Source organism: Heptranchias perlo, chromosome 22, assembly GCF_035084215.1.
Source record: "Heptranchias perlo isolate sHepPer1 chromosome 22, sHepPer1.hap1, whole genome shotgun sequence".
Taxonomy (NCBI): Eukaryota; Metazoa; Chordata; class Chondrichthyes; order Hexanchiformes; family Hexanchidae; genus Heptranchias; species Heptranchias perlo.
Genome location: NC_090346.1, coordinates 50055007 through 50073075, shown reverse-complemented (window position 1 = coordinate 50073075; position 18069 = coordinate 50055007). Strand labels below are relative to the sequence as shown.

Here is an 18069-nt window from a genome sequence, read left to right as displayed (position 1 = left end):
CCATTTCGTTTGTATTGCCTCTCCTCATTCTTGGACAGAGAGTTTCTCTAACTGGGGAACTGTTAGCAATGGCATCCATGATCAATGAAAGCTAGGCACCTTCCTAACCCATTTATTTTTGAGGCATATCTAAACTATAAATGAGTAATTCTTATGGCTAACGAGTTACTTTGCAAGCATTAAGGCCTCGGTTCTAAACTCATGGGTTTAATCTCAAATCGTGGGGGCGTCTCCATTCCAGTCTTTCCAACCTTCGTGTTTTTCCGGCCTCCCTCGGCAGTTTCCGCCTTTAGCGACGAGTTCGTTCCTTTGACGCTTCGTGTATTTCCGGCCAAGCTCGGCAATTTCCGCCTTTGCGAGGCGTCCGCTCGCTGACTGGCTCGTTGTTACGGTAACTGCGGGTACGCCGAAGGCTCTGGTGCTGAGGTAATCGTGAATCGGCGCAGACAGTCGGTAAAAGGCGCAGGAGGGCGGCTGGATTTTGCTCCGCTGCAGGTATCGCCACTTTCATTCAGGGTAGGGCTGTGGGGATGGTTTAGCCTTTTTAATGCGGATTGTACGAGCTTGTAGCGGCCTGATAGGCCGAAGCCGGGGGGGTACCGTGGGAACTAAGGCGCGATATGAACCGTTTGGTTTGGGAAATTCCAGCCAGAAGGGAGTGTGGTAATTGGCAGTATGAATGATCCCAATGAGTGAGATTGGAGCGGGTTTCAGAGCACCGTGACTGGCGGGGGAAATTGTTAGCACCCGGTATAGGGAGCGCAATAACATTGCCTCAAACCAACCTAACTCACAGCAACTCCCCCTCAAACTAACCCAACCCAACTCACAGCAACTCCCCCTCAAACCAACCCAACTCACAGCAAAATTTCCCCCTCCCCAAACCAACCCAACTCACAACAACCCTCCCCCCCCCCCCCAAAACAACCCAACTCACAGCAACCCCCTCCAAACCAAACCAACCCAACTCACAGCAAAATCCCCCCCAACTCACAGCAAAATCCCCCCCAAACCAACCCAACTCACAACAACCCCCCCACCCAAACCAACCCAACTCACAGCAAAATCCCCCAAACCAATCCTCCAAACCAGCCCCCCAAACCAACCCAACTCACAGCAATCCCTTCCCCCCAAACTAACCCAACTCACAGCAAAATCCCCCCTAAACCAACCCAACTCACGGCAGAATCCCCCCAAACCAACCCAACTCACAGCAAAATTCCCCCCCCCAAACCAACCCAACTCACAACAACCCCCCCCCACCAAAAACAACCCAACTCACAACAACCCCCCCCCCCACCAAAAACAACCCAACTCACAACAACGCCCCCCCCCCCCCAATAACCCAACTCAGGGCAAAATCCCCCCAAACCAACCCAACTCACAACACCCCCCCCCACCCAAACCAACCCAACCCAACTCAGCAAAATCCCCCCAAACCAACCCAACTCACAGCAAACCCCCAACTCATAGCAAAATCCCCCAAACCAATCCTCCAAACCAGCCCCCCAAACCAACCCAACTCACAGCAAAATCCCCCCCAAACCAACCCAACTCACAGCAAAATCCCCCCCAACCAACCCAACTCACGGCAAAATCCCCCCAAACAACCCAACTCACGGCAAAATCCCCCCAAAACAACCCAACTCACAGCAACCCCCCCAAACCAACCCAACTCACAACAACCCTCCCCTCCCCCCAACAACCCAACTCTCAACAACCCCCCCACCCAAACCAACCCAACCCAACCCAACTCAGCAAAATCCCCCCAAACCAACCCAACTCACGGCAAAATCCCCCCAAACCAACCCAACTCACGGCAACTCCCCCTCAAACCAACCCAACTCACGGCAAAATTCCCCCCCCACCCAAACCAACCCAAGTCACAGGAAATCCTCCCCCAAGCCAACCCAACTTGCAGCAAACCTCCCCAAATCAACCCAACTCACAGCAAACCCCTTCCCCGCAAACCAACCCAACTCACAGCAAACCCCTCCCCTGCAAACCAACCCAACTCACAGCAAACCCCCCCCCCCCCGCAAAAACCAACCCAACTCACAGCGAATCCCCCCCCAAATCAACCCTCACAGCGAATCCCCCTTCCAAATCAACCCAACTCACACCCACACCTCCCCAAACCAACCCAACTCACACCCCAACCCCCAAACCAACCCAACTCACAACAACACCTCCTTCCCCCCCCCTCCCCAAAACCAACCCAATCCACAGCAACAGCAACAACCCCCCCCGCCAAACCAAACCAACCCAACTTTGTTCGAGTGACAGCGTGTGCCTTGCCCCCCCATTTCCCTCCCTCCCTGGCTCCATGTGGACCAGATGAGATTGTGAAGTTACCAGTGTGACTCCATACCCTTTATCCTGTGCTACGGATATTTGGAGCTGTGTGCAGTGCGACCAGGATTATCCAAAGACTGCATTCATTTCCACACTGCGTTGAGCTGAAATTTTTAAATCTATTATTATAAGGTGTATATTAAAATTGCATTGTCTCCTGACAGAATTGGACAGAAGTTGACTATGCTAAAATGGCAGTTTACTTCGATCATCGCATTGAGGCACCAGATACTGTGGGCTCTCCATCAGAGATTGCTTGGCATTGTGTTCATCCATTGCTGGCAGTAGCCTCTGTCAGTACCAGTACCACTCCAGGGGGTAGTGTGGATGTGTATCACGAGCAGGTGGGTAATTTTCTCCCCTCTCCTGAAGATCTTGTCCCCTTTGTTTGGTGATTGGTTGCCATTGGGTATGTTGAGCAAGCAGGATAAACCTGTTGAGTCACTTGGAAGCCAAGGAACTGTAGTTATTTGGGCAACAGCAGCTGGAGGTAGTGGGTGCAGGTGGGGGGTGATGTGTGTTTAGAGATGACTCTGCCTGTTGCAGGTATGCTGTAACATTTCAGTTCTTTGTGAAATACTGTTATGAAAGAAGCTACAAGAATGTGAATATATTATAATCCAAACTGGTCATGGGTCTGTCTGTGTGGTCCCTGACTCTTAAAACCAACCCAACCTACAGGACTTGACTATTGGAAGTAACTTTATTCTATCTATATAAAAAAAAATTATATTTCCCCCTCTTCCCCCCCCCCCCCCCCCCCACACTTCTTTGGAAGTTAGTTTTTGCTTGGTTTTATTAAGCCCATGTTATGCACTCTTGGTGTGAAGACGGCAGCACTACACTAACATGCACTTCAGGACTGTACCTTGGTAGCAGCAACCGGAATATTCCAACAGGTGGCACAGAGGGTGTTTGTTAACTGCATTTGAAGATTCAAGTTGGGAGGTGAAGCAATGCTGATGTGTATCCTCCCTCCGCATTGTAGCACAAGTGCTAGAAGCAAGCTCCCCTCAACTTGCACCACTGGATGTGATAATTGTGTGTTTTTTCAAATAATATCTAACATAATTGAAACAAATGTAAGGAATCTTACAACACCAGGTTATAGTCCAACAAATTTATTTTAAATTCCACAAGCTTTCGGAGGCTTCCTCCTTCGTCAGGTGAACGGTGTGGAAATGAAATTTTCGAATCCTTCGCATTTTAAAATCACAGAACAATGCCTGGTGATTACTGCCCGTTGCCAAGGCAATCACAGTGAGCAGACAGAAAGGTGTCACCTAAATATACAAACCCCCCAAAAAAAAGAGAGAGAAAGAGAAGGAAGACAGTCAATGACCCGTTATATTAAAAACAGATAACATTTGTTCGCTGGTGGGGTGACATGTAGTGTGACATGAACCCAAGATCCCGGTTGAGGCCGTCCTCATGGGTGCGGAACTTGGCTATCAATTTCTGCTCAAAGATTTTGCGTTGTCATGTGTCTCAAAGGCCGCCTTGGAGTACGCTTACCCGAAGGTCGGTGGCTGAATGTCCATGACTGCTGAAGTGTTCCCCGACAGGGAGAGAACCCTCCTGTTTGGCGATTGTTGCGCGGTGTCCGTTCATCCGTTGTCGCAGCGTCTGCATGGTCTCGCCAATGTACCATGCTCTGGGGCATCCTTTCCTGCAACGTACGAGGTAGACAACGTTGGCCGAGTCACAGGAGTATGAACCGTGCACCTGGTGGGTGGTGTCCTCTCGTGTGATGGTGGTATCTGTGTCGATGATCTGGCATGTCTTGCAGAGGTTACCGTGGCAGGGTTGTGTGGTGTCGTGGACGCTGTTCTCCTGAAGGCTGGGTAATTTGTTGCGAACGATGGTTTGTTTGAGGTTGGGTGGCTGTTTAAAGGCGAGTAGTGGAGGTGTGGGGATGGCCATAGCGAGGTGTTCGTCATCATTGATGACATGTTGAAGGCTGCGGAGAACATGGCGTAGTTTCTCCGCTCCGTGGAAGTACTGGACGACGAAGGTACTCTGTTGGTTGCGTCCCGTGTTAGTCTTCTGAGGAGGTCTACGCGATTTTTCGCTGTGGCCCGTCGGAACTGTCGATCGATGAGGCGAGCATCATATCCTGTTCTTACTAGGGCGTCTTTCAGCGTCTGTAGGTGTCCATCGCGTTCCTCCTCGTCTGAGCAGACCCTGTGTATTCGCAGGGCCTGTCCATAGGGGATGGCCTCTTTGACGTGGTTAGGGTGGAAGCTGGAAAAGTGGAGCATCGTGAGGTTGTCCGTGGGCTTGCGCCAAACAGACGAGGCAACGGAACTACGCTGCCTACATGAAAACCAAGAGCAGGAAGCTTGAGAAACTCGGCATCACCACCAGCATCGACCAAGCTTCCCCTGGTACCACGGTTGCAACCACAGGGAAGTCTATCGTCAATCTGTCCGACCACACCCTTCAACCAGACGAAATCGAAGTTCTCAGCCGAGGGCTCAATTTCTGCCCCACTACCAAAATGGACCCCACTAGTCTCGCGGCAGACACAGAGGAATTCATCAGGAGAATGAGGCTCCGGGAATTTTACCACAAACCCCAAGATTTCAGCAGCGAACCCAATGAGACAATCAACGATCCGGAACAGCAGACAGAGGGATCCGCGGTACAGCAACCGAAGAGGAAAGAGTCTCACTGGACTCCTCCAGAGGGTCGCTGCCCTCAGCTGGACATGTATGCTCAAGCTGTCAGGAAATGCGTCTATGCCAGATTCATCAGTCGCACTCGGAAGACAGTCCAGAATGTCACCCGAGCACAACGCAACGCCATCAAAGCTCTCAAGACCAACCGCAACATCGTCATCAAACCAGCGGACAAAGGAGGAGCCATCGTCATACAGAACAGAACGAACTATTGCAAAGAAGCATACCGACAACTGGACAACCAGGAACACTACAGACAGTTACCCACAGACCCGACCAAAGAACACACCCATCAGCTCAACAAACTGATCAAGACCTTCGATCCAGACCTTCAAAACATCCTACGCACTCTCATCCCACGTACTTCCCGCATGGGAGACTTCTACTGCCTCCCAAAGATACACAAAGCCAACACACCCGGACGTCCTATCGTATCAAGCAACGGAACCCTGTGTGAGAACCTCTCTGGATACATCGAGGGCATCCTGAAACCCATCGTGCAGGGAACCCCCAGCTTCTGTCGCGACACTACAGACTTTCTACAAAAACTCAGTACCCACGGACCTGTTGAATCAGGAACACTTCTCACCACGATGGACGTCTCGGCACTCTACACCAGTATCCCCCACGATGACGGCATCGCTGCGACAGCATCAATACTCAACACCAACAACAGCCAATCTCCAGACGCCATCCTACAACTCATCCGCTTCATCCTGGATCACAATGTCTTCACCTTCAATAACCAGTTCTTTACCCAAACACACGGAACAGCCATGGGGACCAAATTTGCACCCCAATACGCCAACATTTTCATGCACAAGTTCGAGCAGGACTTCTTCACTGCACAGGACCTCCAACCAACACTATACACCAGATACATCGACGACATTTTCTTTCTATGGACCCACGGTGAGGAATCACTGAAGAGACTACACGATAACATCAACAAGTTCCATCCCACCATCAAGCTCACCATGGACTACTCCTCAGAATCAGTTTCTTTCTTGGACACACGAATCTGCATCAAAGACGGGCACCTCAGCACCTCACTCTACCGCAAGCCCACGGACAACCTCACGATGCTCCACTTTTCCAGCTTCCACCCTAACCACGTCAAAGAGGCCATCCCCTATGGACAGGCCCTGCGAATACACAGGGTCTGCTCAGACGAGGAGGAACGCGATGGACACCTACAGACGCTGAAAGACGCCCTAGTAAGAACAGGATATGATGCTCGCCTCATCGATCGACAGTTCCGACGGGCCACAGCGAAAAATCGCGTAGACCTCCTCAGAAGACTAACACGGGATGCAACCAACAAAGTACCCTTCGTCGTCCAGTACTTCCCCGGAGCAGAGAAACTACGCCATGTTCTCTGCAGCCTTCAACATATCATCAATGATGACGAACACCTCGCTATGGCCATCCCCACACCTCCACTACTCGCCTTTAAACAGCCACCCAACCTCAAACAAACCATCGTTCGCAGCAAATTACCCAGCCTTCAGGAGAACAGCGTCCACGACACCACACAACCCTGCCACGGTAACCTCTGCAAGACATGCCAGATCATCGACACAGATACCACCATCACACGAGAGGACACCACCCACCAGGTGCACGGTTCATACTCCTGTGACTCGGCCAACGTTGTCTACCTCATACGTTGCAGGAAAGGATGCCCCAGAGCATGGTACATTGGCGAGACCATGCAGACGCTGCGACAACGGATGAACGGACACCGCGCAACAATCGCCAAACAGGAGGGTTCTCTCCCTGTCGGGGAACACTTCAGCAGTCATGGACATTCAGCCACCGACCTTCGGGTAAGCATACTCCAAGGCGGCCTTCGAGACACACGACAACGCAAAATCTTTGAGCAGAAATTGATAGCCAAGTTCCGCACCCATGAGGACGGCCTCAACCGGGATCTTGGGTTCATGTCACACTACACGTAACCCCACCAGCGAACAAATGTTATCTGTTTTTAATATAACGGGTCATTGACTGTCTTCCTTCTCTTTCTCTCTTTTTTTGGGGGTTTGTATATTTAGGTGACACCTTTCTGTCTGCTCACTGTGATTGCCTTGGCAACGGGCAGTAATCACCAGGCATTGTTCTGTGATTTTAAAATGCGAAGGATTCGAAAATTTCATTTCCACACCGTTCACCTGACGAAGGAGGAAGCCTCCGAAAGCTTGTGGAATTTAAAATAAATTTGTTGGACTATAACTTGGTGTTGTAAAATTGTTTACAATTGTCAACCCCAGTCCATCACCGGCATCTCCACATCAGGTTGTAGTCCAACAGTTTAATTTGAAAAATAAAAAATAAATCTGTTGGACTATAACCTGGTGTTGTAAGATTCCTTACATTTGTCCACCCCAGTCCACCGGCATCTCCACATAATTGAAACAGTTTGCATGTACATTCCTGCAACGCCTGTACAATATTGGGGATAACAGTGTGTGCACTGAGTGCGACACAGTGTTCTAACTTCTTTTCATTTACAGGGAGAGCACATTCCCAACTCACACATTGAACGTCCCTACCAGCCAGCACTCATAAGTTGGCATCCTTCCAAGAGGGTTCTGGCAATTGGTTGGGAATCTGGAACGGTGATATTTTGGTCTGAGCAGGGTGGGGATGAACAACAGATAGCAGCTGGCACACACCGAGCTGAGATCACCATCCTGGAGTGGAGCAGCAATGGCACGCGGCTAGTCTCTGCTGATAAGGTATGTGAGAGAGCGGCAGTCCCAGGATGTTGAGATTGTGGCCAGGAATGAATTGTGGCACATGTGTGATGTTAAAGAAAATTCACAGCAATACTCCAAAGGATTTTTAATGTGGAAAAATTACTAACCTTCTAGATGATTGTTTAAAACATAATTTGTCTAAAAATGCCCTGAGGAGTGAATAGCACCACTAAGCAATGTGCAGAGACTGAGGGAATCTGAGAACTTGGTGCTTCCTCAGCATGTGGTGTGAATCATAGAAAATTTACGGCACAGAAGGAGGCCGTTCGGCCCATCATGTCCTCCCACTTTCCCGCATTGATCCGTAGCCCTGCAGGCCACGGCTCTTCAGGTGCACATCCAGGTATTTTTTAAATGAGTTGAGGGTTTCTGCCTCTACCACCCTCTCAGGCAGTGAGTTCCAGACCCCCACCACCCTCTGGGTGAAAACATTTGTCCTCATTTCCGCTCTAATCCTTCTACTGCGCACTTTAAATCTATGCCCCTTGGTTATTGACCCCTCTCCTAAGGGCAATAGGTCCTTCCTATCCACTCTATCTAGCCCATCATAATTTTGTACACCTCAATCAAATCACCCCTCAGCCTCCTCTGTTTCAAGGAAAACAACCCTAGCCTATCCAATCTGTCATCATAGCTAAAATTCTCCAGTCCTGGCAACATCCTCGTAAATCTCCTCTGCACCGTCTCTGGTGCAATTACATCCTTCCTGTAATGAGGTGACCAGAACTGTGCGGAGTACTCAAGCTGTGGCCTAACTAGCTTTTTATACAGTGGTATGGAAAGGTTTCATAATCAACAGCATTTATATAAAAATAAAAGCAGAAAATGCTGGAGAAGCTCAACAAGTCAGGCAGCATCTGTGGAGAAAGAAACAGAGTTAACGTTTCAGGTCAAAGACCTTTCGTCAAAACTGGAAGATGTTAAAAGAGTTAAAGATTTTACAGATTAGCAATTTGTGACACTCGCCGGGCGCGGGCCGTCACACTCACCGGGCGCGGGCCATCACACTCACCGGGCGCGGGCCATGGTTCCAGTTGGGTGCGGGCCGTGGTATTGCCCAGTGTACAAAATTCCTTTCTTGCCATTACATAACGTGTTATGATTGTGGCACAGAAACAGGCCATTCAGTCCATCTAGTCTGCAGCGTTTTTCTCCACAGTCCACCTTGTCTAATCCCACTCTCCTCACTCCCACCCCTTTAAAATGATAGTGCCGCTGTTGTAAAAAGCTGAATGTTGACAGTTTATGGCAGTAATAAGGAGGAGTTCATTCCAGCTGTGATATAATCATGCACTGGAGTGTGTTTCAATAGTTTTATGGAACAGGATAGAAATTTATTAAATCTACTGTAAGTATTTTGAATCCTGTGCAAATATTGAGTTCTGAAGTAAAAGTTGGTCATTTTGTGTAGGGTACTTGAAACGTAACTGGATTGCATGTAGGTTGACAGTATTATCTGTGAAATCAGTATGTCAGTATACTGTAGCTGTTGAAGCTGGATCTTGAATCTTCTCAATGCTGAGACACTTAATGACTAATTGCAACAGCACAAATTCAAATGTTTTCTTTTTACCTTTTGTACCTTCATTTGGTTGCTGCCAGGCTGGAGTTCTGATGGTGTGGAGGGTGGATCAGCATGGGCGAGTGCAAGGATCACCACTTGGTAAACAGGAATATGGCAAGCACCTGACCCACTGTGTCTTCAAACCCCCTGCCCCAGGAGAGTAAGTACAAACTAAACTTCTCATTCAAGAGACATTCTCTGCAGCCTATCGCCCCATGACACTTTGGAGGACTAATGTGTCAGGTAAAGTTAGTAGCACTCGTGCTTTTGAGTCAGAGGATTGTGTTTTCAAGCTTACTCCAGAGACTTGAGCACATAATCTAGGCTGACACTATTGCAGTGCTGAGGGGGTGCTGCACTGTCTAAGAAGCCGTCTTTCAGATACAATATCAGAATGAAACCCCGCTTGCCCAATCCTGTGGATCAGGTAGAGGTTGAAGATTCCATAATGCTCTTCAAAGATGGTGCCCTGGCCAACCTTCCTCCCTCACCAACACAACAACAACTTGCATTTATATAGCGCCTCTAACGTAGTCCCAAGGTGCTTCAGAGGAGCGATTATCAAACAAAATTTGACCGAGCCACATAAGGAGATATTAGAACAGGTGAGGTAGGTTTTAAGGAGCGTCTTAGAGGAGAGAGAGGTAGAGAGGCGGAGAGGTTTAGGGAGGGAATTCCAGAGCTTAAGGCGTGGGCAGCTGAAGTCACGGCCGCCAGTGGTGGAGCGATTAAAATCGGGGATGCACAAGAGGCCAGAATTGGAGGAGCGCAGAGATCTTGTAGGGCTGGAGTAGGTTACAGAGATAGGGAGGGGCGAGGCCATGGAAGGATTTGAAAACAAGGATGCGAATGTTAAAATCAAGGTGTTCCCTGACTGGGAGCCAATGAAGGCCAGCGAGCACAGGGGTGATGGGAGAATGGGAGAACACCACTAGAAATAGTTTGACTGGTCATTATGGACTCTTGCTGTGTGTAAAACAGCTGCTGTATTTGACTACATAATAACATTCATTGTGTAGTACTTCAAATTATGTGAAGTGCTTTGAAATTTCTCTGATAGAAGTGATAAGGCGACTTATAAGTGCAAGCCTGCCTGCCTTCTGAAAGTGAGCCATACCAGCATGATCTCGAGTCCTGTACAGATTCAGCACAACTGAAGCTTGTTTTATGTTGTATTGCTGTTACTTGCTACCGGCACCCCAGGGATTAGCAAGAGCCAGTATATGTGTTGATAGCTGGCGGCATGTCCAGAGGAATGAGATTGACTGAAGTGATTCATTCTGCAGGGACCTGGTACAGTTGGCTAAAGCTGCAGTAAGTGGGGATGAAAATGCTTTGGATATGTTTAACTGGAGAAAGGTTGGAAAGGGAGACGCACCATTTAAAGTTGGACTTCAGGAAGGAATCGCATGCTTTGTCAGTGCAACAGACGGTAAGCAAAACAGACTGTATGGCATTAATCATTTCAATCTGTTCTGAAGATACTTCAGAGATACTGAGAGATGTGGTTGCCAATGGTTACAATAATTACAATGAAGAATGAGGTAACTAAAGAGAAAGGGCCGAGTGGTATTTTTCAAGTTAAATTTTAGAAATTTCCACAGCCATACAAAAAATCAAAATAAGAACAAAGGTTATTAGATTTCCTCTCCTGAGCAATGTCGTCATTATAGTTCGGATTTTTCTCCAACACCTTTTGTTGTGTAAACTGCTTCACAACAGTTTCTGTAAGTAGATCAGCCTCCTACAAGCTAAAACCTCTTTATTACTTGTCGTACTTGAGTTAGTGTAGCCCAGATCTAACCACCAACTCTGATCACAGTACAATGCTGGAGCCTATAATTAAGAATAGGGTGACTGAACACCTCAAAAATTTTCAGTTAATCAGAGAGAGCCAGCATTGATTTGTGAAAGGTGGGTCGTGCCTGACAAACCTGATTGAATTTTTTGAAGAGGTGACTAAAGTAGTGGACAGGGGAATGTCAATGGATGTTATTTATATGGACTTCCAGAAGGCATTTGATAAGGTCCCACATAAGAGACTGTTAGCTAAGATAGAAGCCCATGGAATCGAGGGAAAAGTACGGACTTGGTTAGGAAATTGGCTGAGCGAAAGGCGACAGAGAGTAGGGTTAATGGGTAGGCACTCACATTGGCAGGGTGTGACTAGTGGAGTCCCGCAGGGATCTGTCTTGGAGCCTCAATTATTCACAATATTTATGAACGACTTAGATGAAGGCATAGAAAGTCTCATATCTAAGTTTGCCGATGACACAAAGATTGGTGGCATTGTAAGCAGTGTAGATGAAAACATAAAATTACAAAGGGATATTGATGGATTAGGTGAATGGGCAAAATTGTGGCAAATGTGAGGTCATCCACTTTGGACCAAAAAAGGATAGAACAGGGTACTTTCTAAATGGTAAAAAGTTAAAAACAGTGGATGTCCAAAGGGACTTCGGGGTTCAGATACATAGACCATTGAAGTGTCATGAACAGGTGCAGAAAATAATCAATAAGGCTAATGGAATGCTGGTCTTTACATGTTGAGGACGAGAGTACAAGGGGCAGAAGTTATGCTGCAGCTATACAAAACCCTGGTTAGACTTCACCTGGAGTACTGTGAGCAGTTCTGGGCACCGCACCTTCGGAAGGACATACTGGCCTTGGAGGGAGTGCAGCGTAGGTTTACTAGAATGATACCTGGACTTCAAGGGTTAAGTTATGAGGAGAGATTACACAAATTGGGGTTGTATTCTCTAGAGTTTCGAAGGTTAAGGGGTGATCTGATCGAAGTTTATAAGATATTAAGGGGAACAGATAGGGTGGATAGAGAGAAACTATTTCCGCTGGTTGGGGATTCTAGGACTAGGGGACACAGTCTAAAAATTAGAGCCAGACCTTTCAGGAGTAAGATTAGAAAACACTTCTACACACAAAGGGTGGTAGAAGTTTGGAACTCTCTTCCGCAAACGTCAATTGATGCTAGCTCAATTGCTAAATTTAAATGTGAGATAGATAGCTTTTTGGCAACCAAAGGTATTAAGGGATATGGGCCAAAGGCTGGTTTTTGGAGTTAGATCACAGATCAGCCATGATCGTATCAAATGGCGGAGCCGGCTCAAGGGGCTGAATGGCCTACTCCTGCTCCTATCTCTTATGGTCTTATAGCACCCTCCCCACCTTTACCTTATAGTCCCCAGCACCCTACCTTCCACCCCACCCTTACCTCATGGTCCCCAGCAACCCCCCCACCTCCCTCCCTTACCTCATGGTCCCCATCACCCTCCCCACCTTTACTTTATAGTCCCCAGCACCCGACCTTCCCACCCTGGATGCCGCCTGTGTCCAGCTGTGAACCACAAGATGCCGGTGGGGAGGGAGGGTGCTGGGGACTATGAGGAAAGGAGAGGGGAAGAAATTCCTCCTTGTTTCCATCTTAAACGGGCGACCCCTTATTCTGAGACTATGCCTCCTAGTTTTAGATTCCCCCATGAGGGGTAACATCCTCTCAGCATCTACCCTATCGAGTCCCCTCAGAATCTTGTATGTTTCAATAAGATCTCCTCTCATTCTTCTAAACTCCAATGAGTATAGACCCAACCTGTTCAATCTTTCCTCATAAGACAACCCTTCCATACCCGGAATCAACCTAGTGAACCTTCGCTGAACTGCCTCCAATGCAAGTATATCCTTCCTTAAATAAGGGCACCAGAACTGTACGCAGTCCTCCAGGTGTGGTCTCACCAGCACCCTGTACAGTTGTATCATGTCTTCCCTGCTTTTATACTCCATCCCCCTAGAAATAAAGTCCAATATTCCGTTTGCCTTCCAGATTACCTGATGCACCTGTATGTTGACTTTTTGTGTTTCATGTACGAGCACACCCAGATCTCTCTGTCTGGCAGCATTTTGTAGTATTTCTCCATTCAAAAATATTTTGCTTTTTTATTTTTCCTCCCAAAGTGGATGACTTCACATTTTCCCACATTATATTCCATCTGCCAAATTTTTGCCCATTCGCTTAACCTGTCAATATCCCTTTGCAGACACTTTGTATCCTCATCGCAACTTGCTTTTCCACCTATCTTTGTATCATCAGCAAATTTGGCCACAAGACACTCTGTTCCTTCATCCAAGTCATTGATATATATTGTAAATAGTTGAGGCCCCAGCACTGATCCCTGCGGAACCCCACTAATTACAGATTGTCATTTTGAAAATGACCCTTTTATCCCGACTCTTTGTTTTCTGTTAGTTAGCCAATCCTCTATCCGTGCCAGTATATTACCCCCAACACCATGAGCTCTTATCTTGTATGTGGCACCTTATCGAATGCCTTTTGGAAATCCAAATATACTGCATCCATTGGTTCCCCTTTATCCACCCTGCCCGTTACTTCCTCAAAGAACTCTAATAAATTTGCTGGGAACCATGAGGTATGGGTGGGGAGGGAGGTAGGGTGCTGGGAACTATAAAGTGAGGGGGGAGGGTGCTGAGGACTAAGGTGGGGGTGGGGAGGTAGGGTGCTGGGGACTGTAAGGTAAGGGTGGAGATGGAGCAGAGGGTGCTGGGAACCATGAGGTAAGGATGGGGATGGAGGGAGGGTGCTGGGGACTATGAGGTAACGGTGGGGATGGGGGGAGGTAGGGTGCTGGAGACTGAGGTAAGAGTGGGGAGCGGAGCGGAGGGTGATGGGGACTATGAGGTGAATGTGGGGAGGGGAGGGTGCTGGGGACTATGAGGTGAATGTGGGGAGGGGAGGGTGCTGGGGACTATGAGGTGAATGTGGGGAGGGGAGGGTGCTGGGGACTATGAGGTGAATGTGGGGAGGGGAGGGTGCTGGGGACTATGAGGTGAATGTGGGGAGGGGAGGGTGCTGGGGACTATGAGGTGAATGTGGGGAGGGGAGGGTGCTGGGGACTATGAGGCAACGGTGGGGAGGGAGGGTGCTGGGAACCATGAGGTAATTGGGCGGAGGGCGCTGGGGAACATGAGGTTAGTGTGGGGGAGGAGTTAGGGTGCTGGGGACTATGAGGTAAGGAGGGGGGAGAGGGCTGGGGAGCTTGAGATAAGTATGGGGAGGGAGGTAGGGTGCTGGGGACCACGAGGTAAGGGTGCGGAGGACATCTCTGAGACTCTTGACCTGTAATGCTGCAGTTCTGAGTTTCAGTTGTGACATTTTCTATCTGTTTTCTTTCTGCTGCTGCGATTTGCTGCCTGTTATCCACTCGGCCTCCTCCTAGAGGAGTCTCCAAAAGGTATAAACCTTTTCATAGTGTTTAGTGATCAGTTAGTTTGCAATGTGTAGTCTTCGGATATGATCCAAGATACATGTTTGTCTCCTGCCTGTTCTGTTATGCTCCCTTTCTAAAACTGCAGGAGACCACTATTATTTACAATGCACATATAGTTATACCGAAATGAAGATTATTTAAAATATTGCGGTGCCTGTTGTTTACCCACCAGACCCCAGAATAAGGGAATTGGAGAACAGATATAATTAGTGATATAATTGCAGTTACTCAACAGCAGGAGAATCTGCAGCATTGTTGCCAATTGCAACTCAAAGCACAATGGTGGGTGGGTGGGTGAAGTGTTCACACTTTGTGCCCTTTAATTGTGAAAACACCCAGCAGCACAATTAGAGATTTTGTTCTTCCAAACTTAGGTTATGTCTGGAGAGAGTATTTTGTGCTGTATAACACTGGGGTACAGTACTGGTGGGTACTGATCTGTCACTGTAACACTGGGGTACAGTACTGGTGGGTACAGGTCTGTCACTGCAAAACTCACTAATTTAACATCTTCTGATCCAGTCCCACTTTATACCCTAGATTTATGCAGCTTTTACTTTAATTGGAAATTTTTCATGCTGTACTTTGTCAAACCTTTCCCTGAGCACTTGTCGTGTGAGTGGTTTCCACAGCCTGTATCAGTGGCATTTTTTTTTGTGAGCGTTGCTCATCCTTCCTGCTCAGGGTGAGTCGGACTAACCTGTATTTTCTATATTAGGGACAGTGTACTATGTTGGTGAAAAAGGAAAGAGTTTACAGGTCCTCCGCACTGATGGGCCAATCAAGAAGCTCATGTATGTGGAGGAGAAGGAAATCCTGGTGGTCGTGACTGAGGCACTTTTCCTATCTCAGCATAGTGTTGCTCTTGATGGGACAAGTCAAGAACTTATGAAGGTACGAGCATGTACGCCAATGTTTGTAGGAGTTCAGGAGATTCCTAATCTCAATTATTGTAGGTAACATAAAAATTTCTAACTAATCCAGGTGGACCTTCTCGCCTATGGCATAACAAGAAAGTTGGGTGATAATCTCATAACTCTCTGCGCTTTCTTTCTCTTCTCCCTTTCCCATTTTAGGTTTATTTTATCCCTCCTTGTTTTAAGCCATGTATTGTTCCTGAGCCTGTGGCTGTAGTGCTCTTGAAGTTGGGCAGGGGGAGTGCCTACATCATCTTGCCCTGCAGTTCAGTGCGTCAGCACAGTCATGGACCACAGCAGTACAGCCCAGCAGAGACTGCTGAAAACAAATGAGAGACAGGATAACAGATGTGGAGCAGTATAGAAAAATGCTGCTCTCTTGGGCTTCTTGTATTCGATGGGTGATGACCGTTGTGTTTCGCGTTTGCGGACACGTTACAAGTGGGCGTGAGATGATAGTACATTATACAACTGAATAAAGGAAAATAATAGTATGAAGGAGAACACTTCTTGCTACCCCTGTAGAGAGGTACAGTTTAGAGAATCTTTGCACCAGGAAACTTGATGTGCTGACATAAGTTATAGACACGGGAGGTAATGCTGAGGATTGGCACCTGGAGTTACCCTGGATGCTAATCGGGGGTGGCTGGGCCAGTGAGCCAGGGATAGTCTGTGCTGGCAGGGTGCGGGGCACGGCTCGGCCCTGGGAGGGTGCGGGGCACGGCTCGGCCCTGGGAGGGTGCGGGGCACGGCTCGGCCCTGGGAGGGTGCGGGGCACGGCTCGGCCCTGGGAGGGTGCGGGGCACGGCTCGGCCCTGGGAGGGTGCGGGGCACGGCTCGGCCCTGGGAGGGTGCGGGGCATTCCCCCCCCCCCCCTCCCCCACTATTATCTGGGGCCGCTGAAGCCTGGCTGAGATCAGTCAACTCAACATGGACTGGGGACCAAACCGGGAACCTTCCTGGTCTGTATGACTCAAAACGTATTTAACCATGTAGCAATGCTGAATCAGTATGAATGGCCATTGAATAGGGGTTGCTGGATGGCAAACGTTAGGGGCTTATATTGGAATGTTTTGTTCTGTCAATTCCCTTGCAGAAACGATAATCCGGGACAGAATTAGCAGTCACTTGGACAAGTGAGGATTAATTAGGGAAAGCCAGCATGCATTTGTTAAAGGCAAATCGAGTTTAACTAACTCTTTAGAGTTTTTTGATGAGGTAACAGAGAGGTTCGATGAGGGCAATGCAGTCGATGTGGTGCATATGGACTTTCAAAAGGTGTTTGATAAAGTGCCGCATAAAAGGCTTGTCATCAAGATTGAAGTCCGTGGAATAAAAGGGGCAGTAGCAGCATGGATACAGAATTGGATAACAGGAAACAGATTAGTGGTGAATGGTCGTTTTTCGGACTGGAGGAAGGTGTACAGTGGTGTTCTCCAGAGTTCGTTACTAGAACCACTGCTTTTTTTCTTGATATATATTCATGACTTGGACATGGGCGTACAGGGCACAATTTCCAAATTTGCAGATGACAAAACTTGGAAGGGTAGTGAACAGTGAGGAGGATAGTGATAGACATCAAGAAGATATAGACAGGCTGGTGGCATGGGTGGACACGTGACAGATGAAATTTCAACGCAGAAAAATGCGAAGTGCTACATCTCAGTAGGAAGAATGAGGAGAGGCAGTATAAACTAAAGGGCACAATTCTAAAAAGGGTACAGGAACAGAGAGATCTGGGGGTATATGTGCACAAATCGTTGAAGGTGGCAGGGCAGGTTGAGAAAGCGGTTCAAAAAGCATACAGAATCCTGGGCTTTATAAATAGAGGCTTAGAGTACAAAAGCAAGGAAGTCATGATGAACCTTTATCAAACACTGGTTCGGCCACAACTGGAATATTGTGTCTAGTTCTGGGCACCGGACTTTAGGAAAGATGTGAAGGCCTCAGAGAGGGTGCAGGAAAGATTTACGAGAATGATTCCAGGGATGAGGGACTTTAGTTACGTGGATAGACTGGAGAAGCTGGGGCTGTTCTCCTTGGAACAGAGAAGGTTGCAAGGAGATTTGATCGAGGTATTCAAAATCTGAAGGGTCGAGACAGAGTAGATAGAGAGAAACTGTTCCCATTGGCGGAAGGGTCAAGAACCAGAGGGCACAGATTTAAGGCGATTGGCAAAAGAACTAAAGGTGACATGAGGGAAAACCTTTTTACACAGCGAGTGGTTAGGATCTGGAATGCACTGCCCGAAGGGGTGGTGGAGGCAGATTCAATCATGGCCTTCAAAAGGGAACTGGATAAGTACTTGAAAGGAAAAAAATTGCAGGGCTACAGGGATTGGGTGGGGGAGTGGGATTAACTGGATTGCTCTTGCATCGAGCCAGCAGGGACTTGATGGGCTGAATGGCTTCCTTCTGTACTGTAATCTTTTTATGATTTGCATGGCTCCACTTTCAGAAAGAAAATGCATTTAAGTTACATGTAATGTTTAAC

At 48.0% G+C, this 18069-nt stretch overlaps 1 protein-coding gene across 2 annotated transcripts in view; it reads left to right on the top strand.

Moving 5' to 3' along the window:
- The first annotated feature begins 347 nt into the window (after positions 1-347).
- ift140 (intraflagellar transport 140 homolog (Chlamydomonas)) overlaps positions 348-18069 on the top strand; it is a 79320-nt gene continuing 61598 nt past the window's right edge. The window contains exons 1-6 of one of the 2 annotated variants that reach the window (XM_068003605.1): positions 348-495; positions 2520-2699; positions 7553-7777; positions 9401-9522; positions 10649-10794; positions 15378-15553. In XM_068003605.1, coding sequence (XP_067859706.1) covers positions 2547-2699; positions 7553-7777; positions 9401-9522; positions 10649-10794; positions 15378-15553 — 822 coding nt within the window. In that variant the 5' untranslated portion in view covers positions 348-495; positions 2520-2546. The remainder of the gene's footprint in view (positions 496-2519; positions 2700-7552; positions 7778-9400; positions 9523-10648; positions 10795-15377; positions 15554-18069) is intronic. The other variant, XM_068003606.1, reaches the window with a different exon arrangement.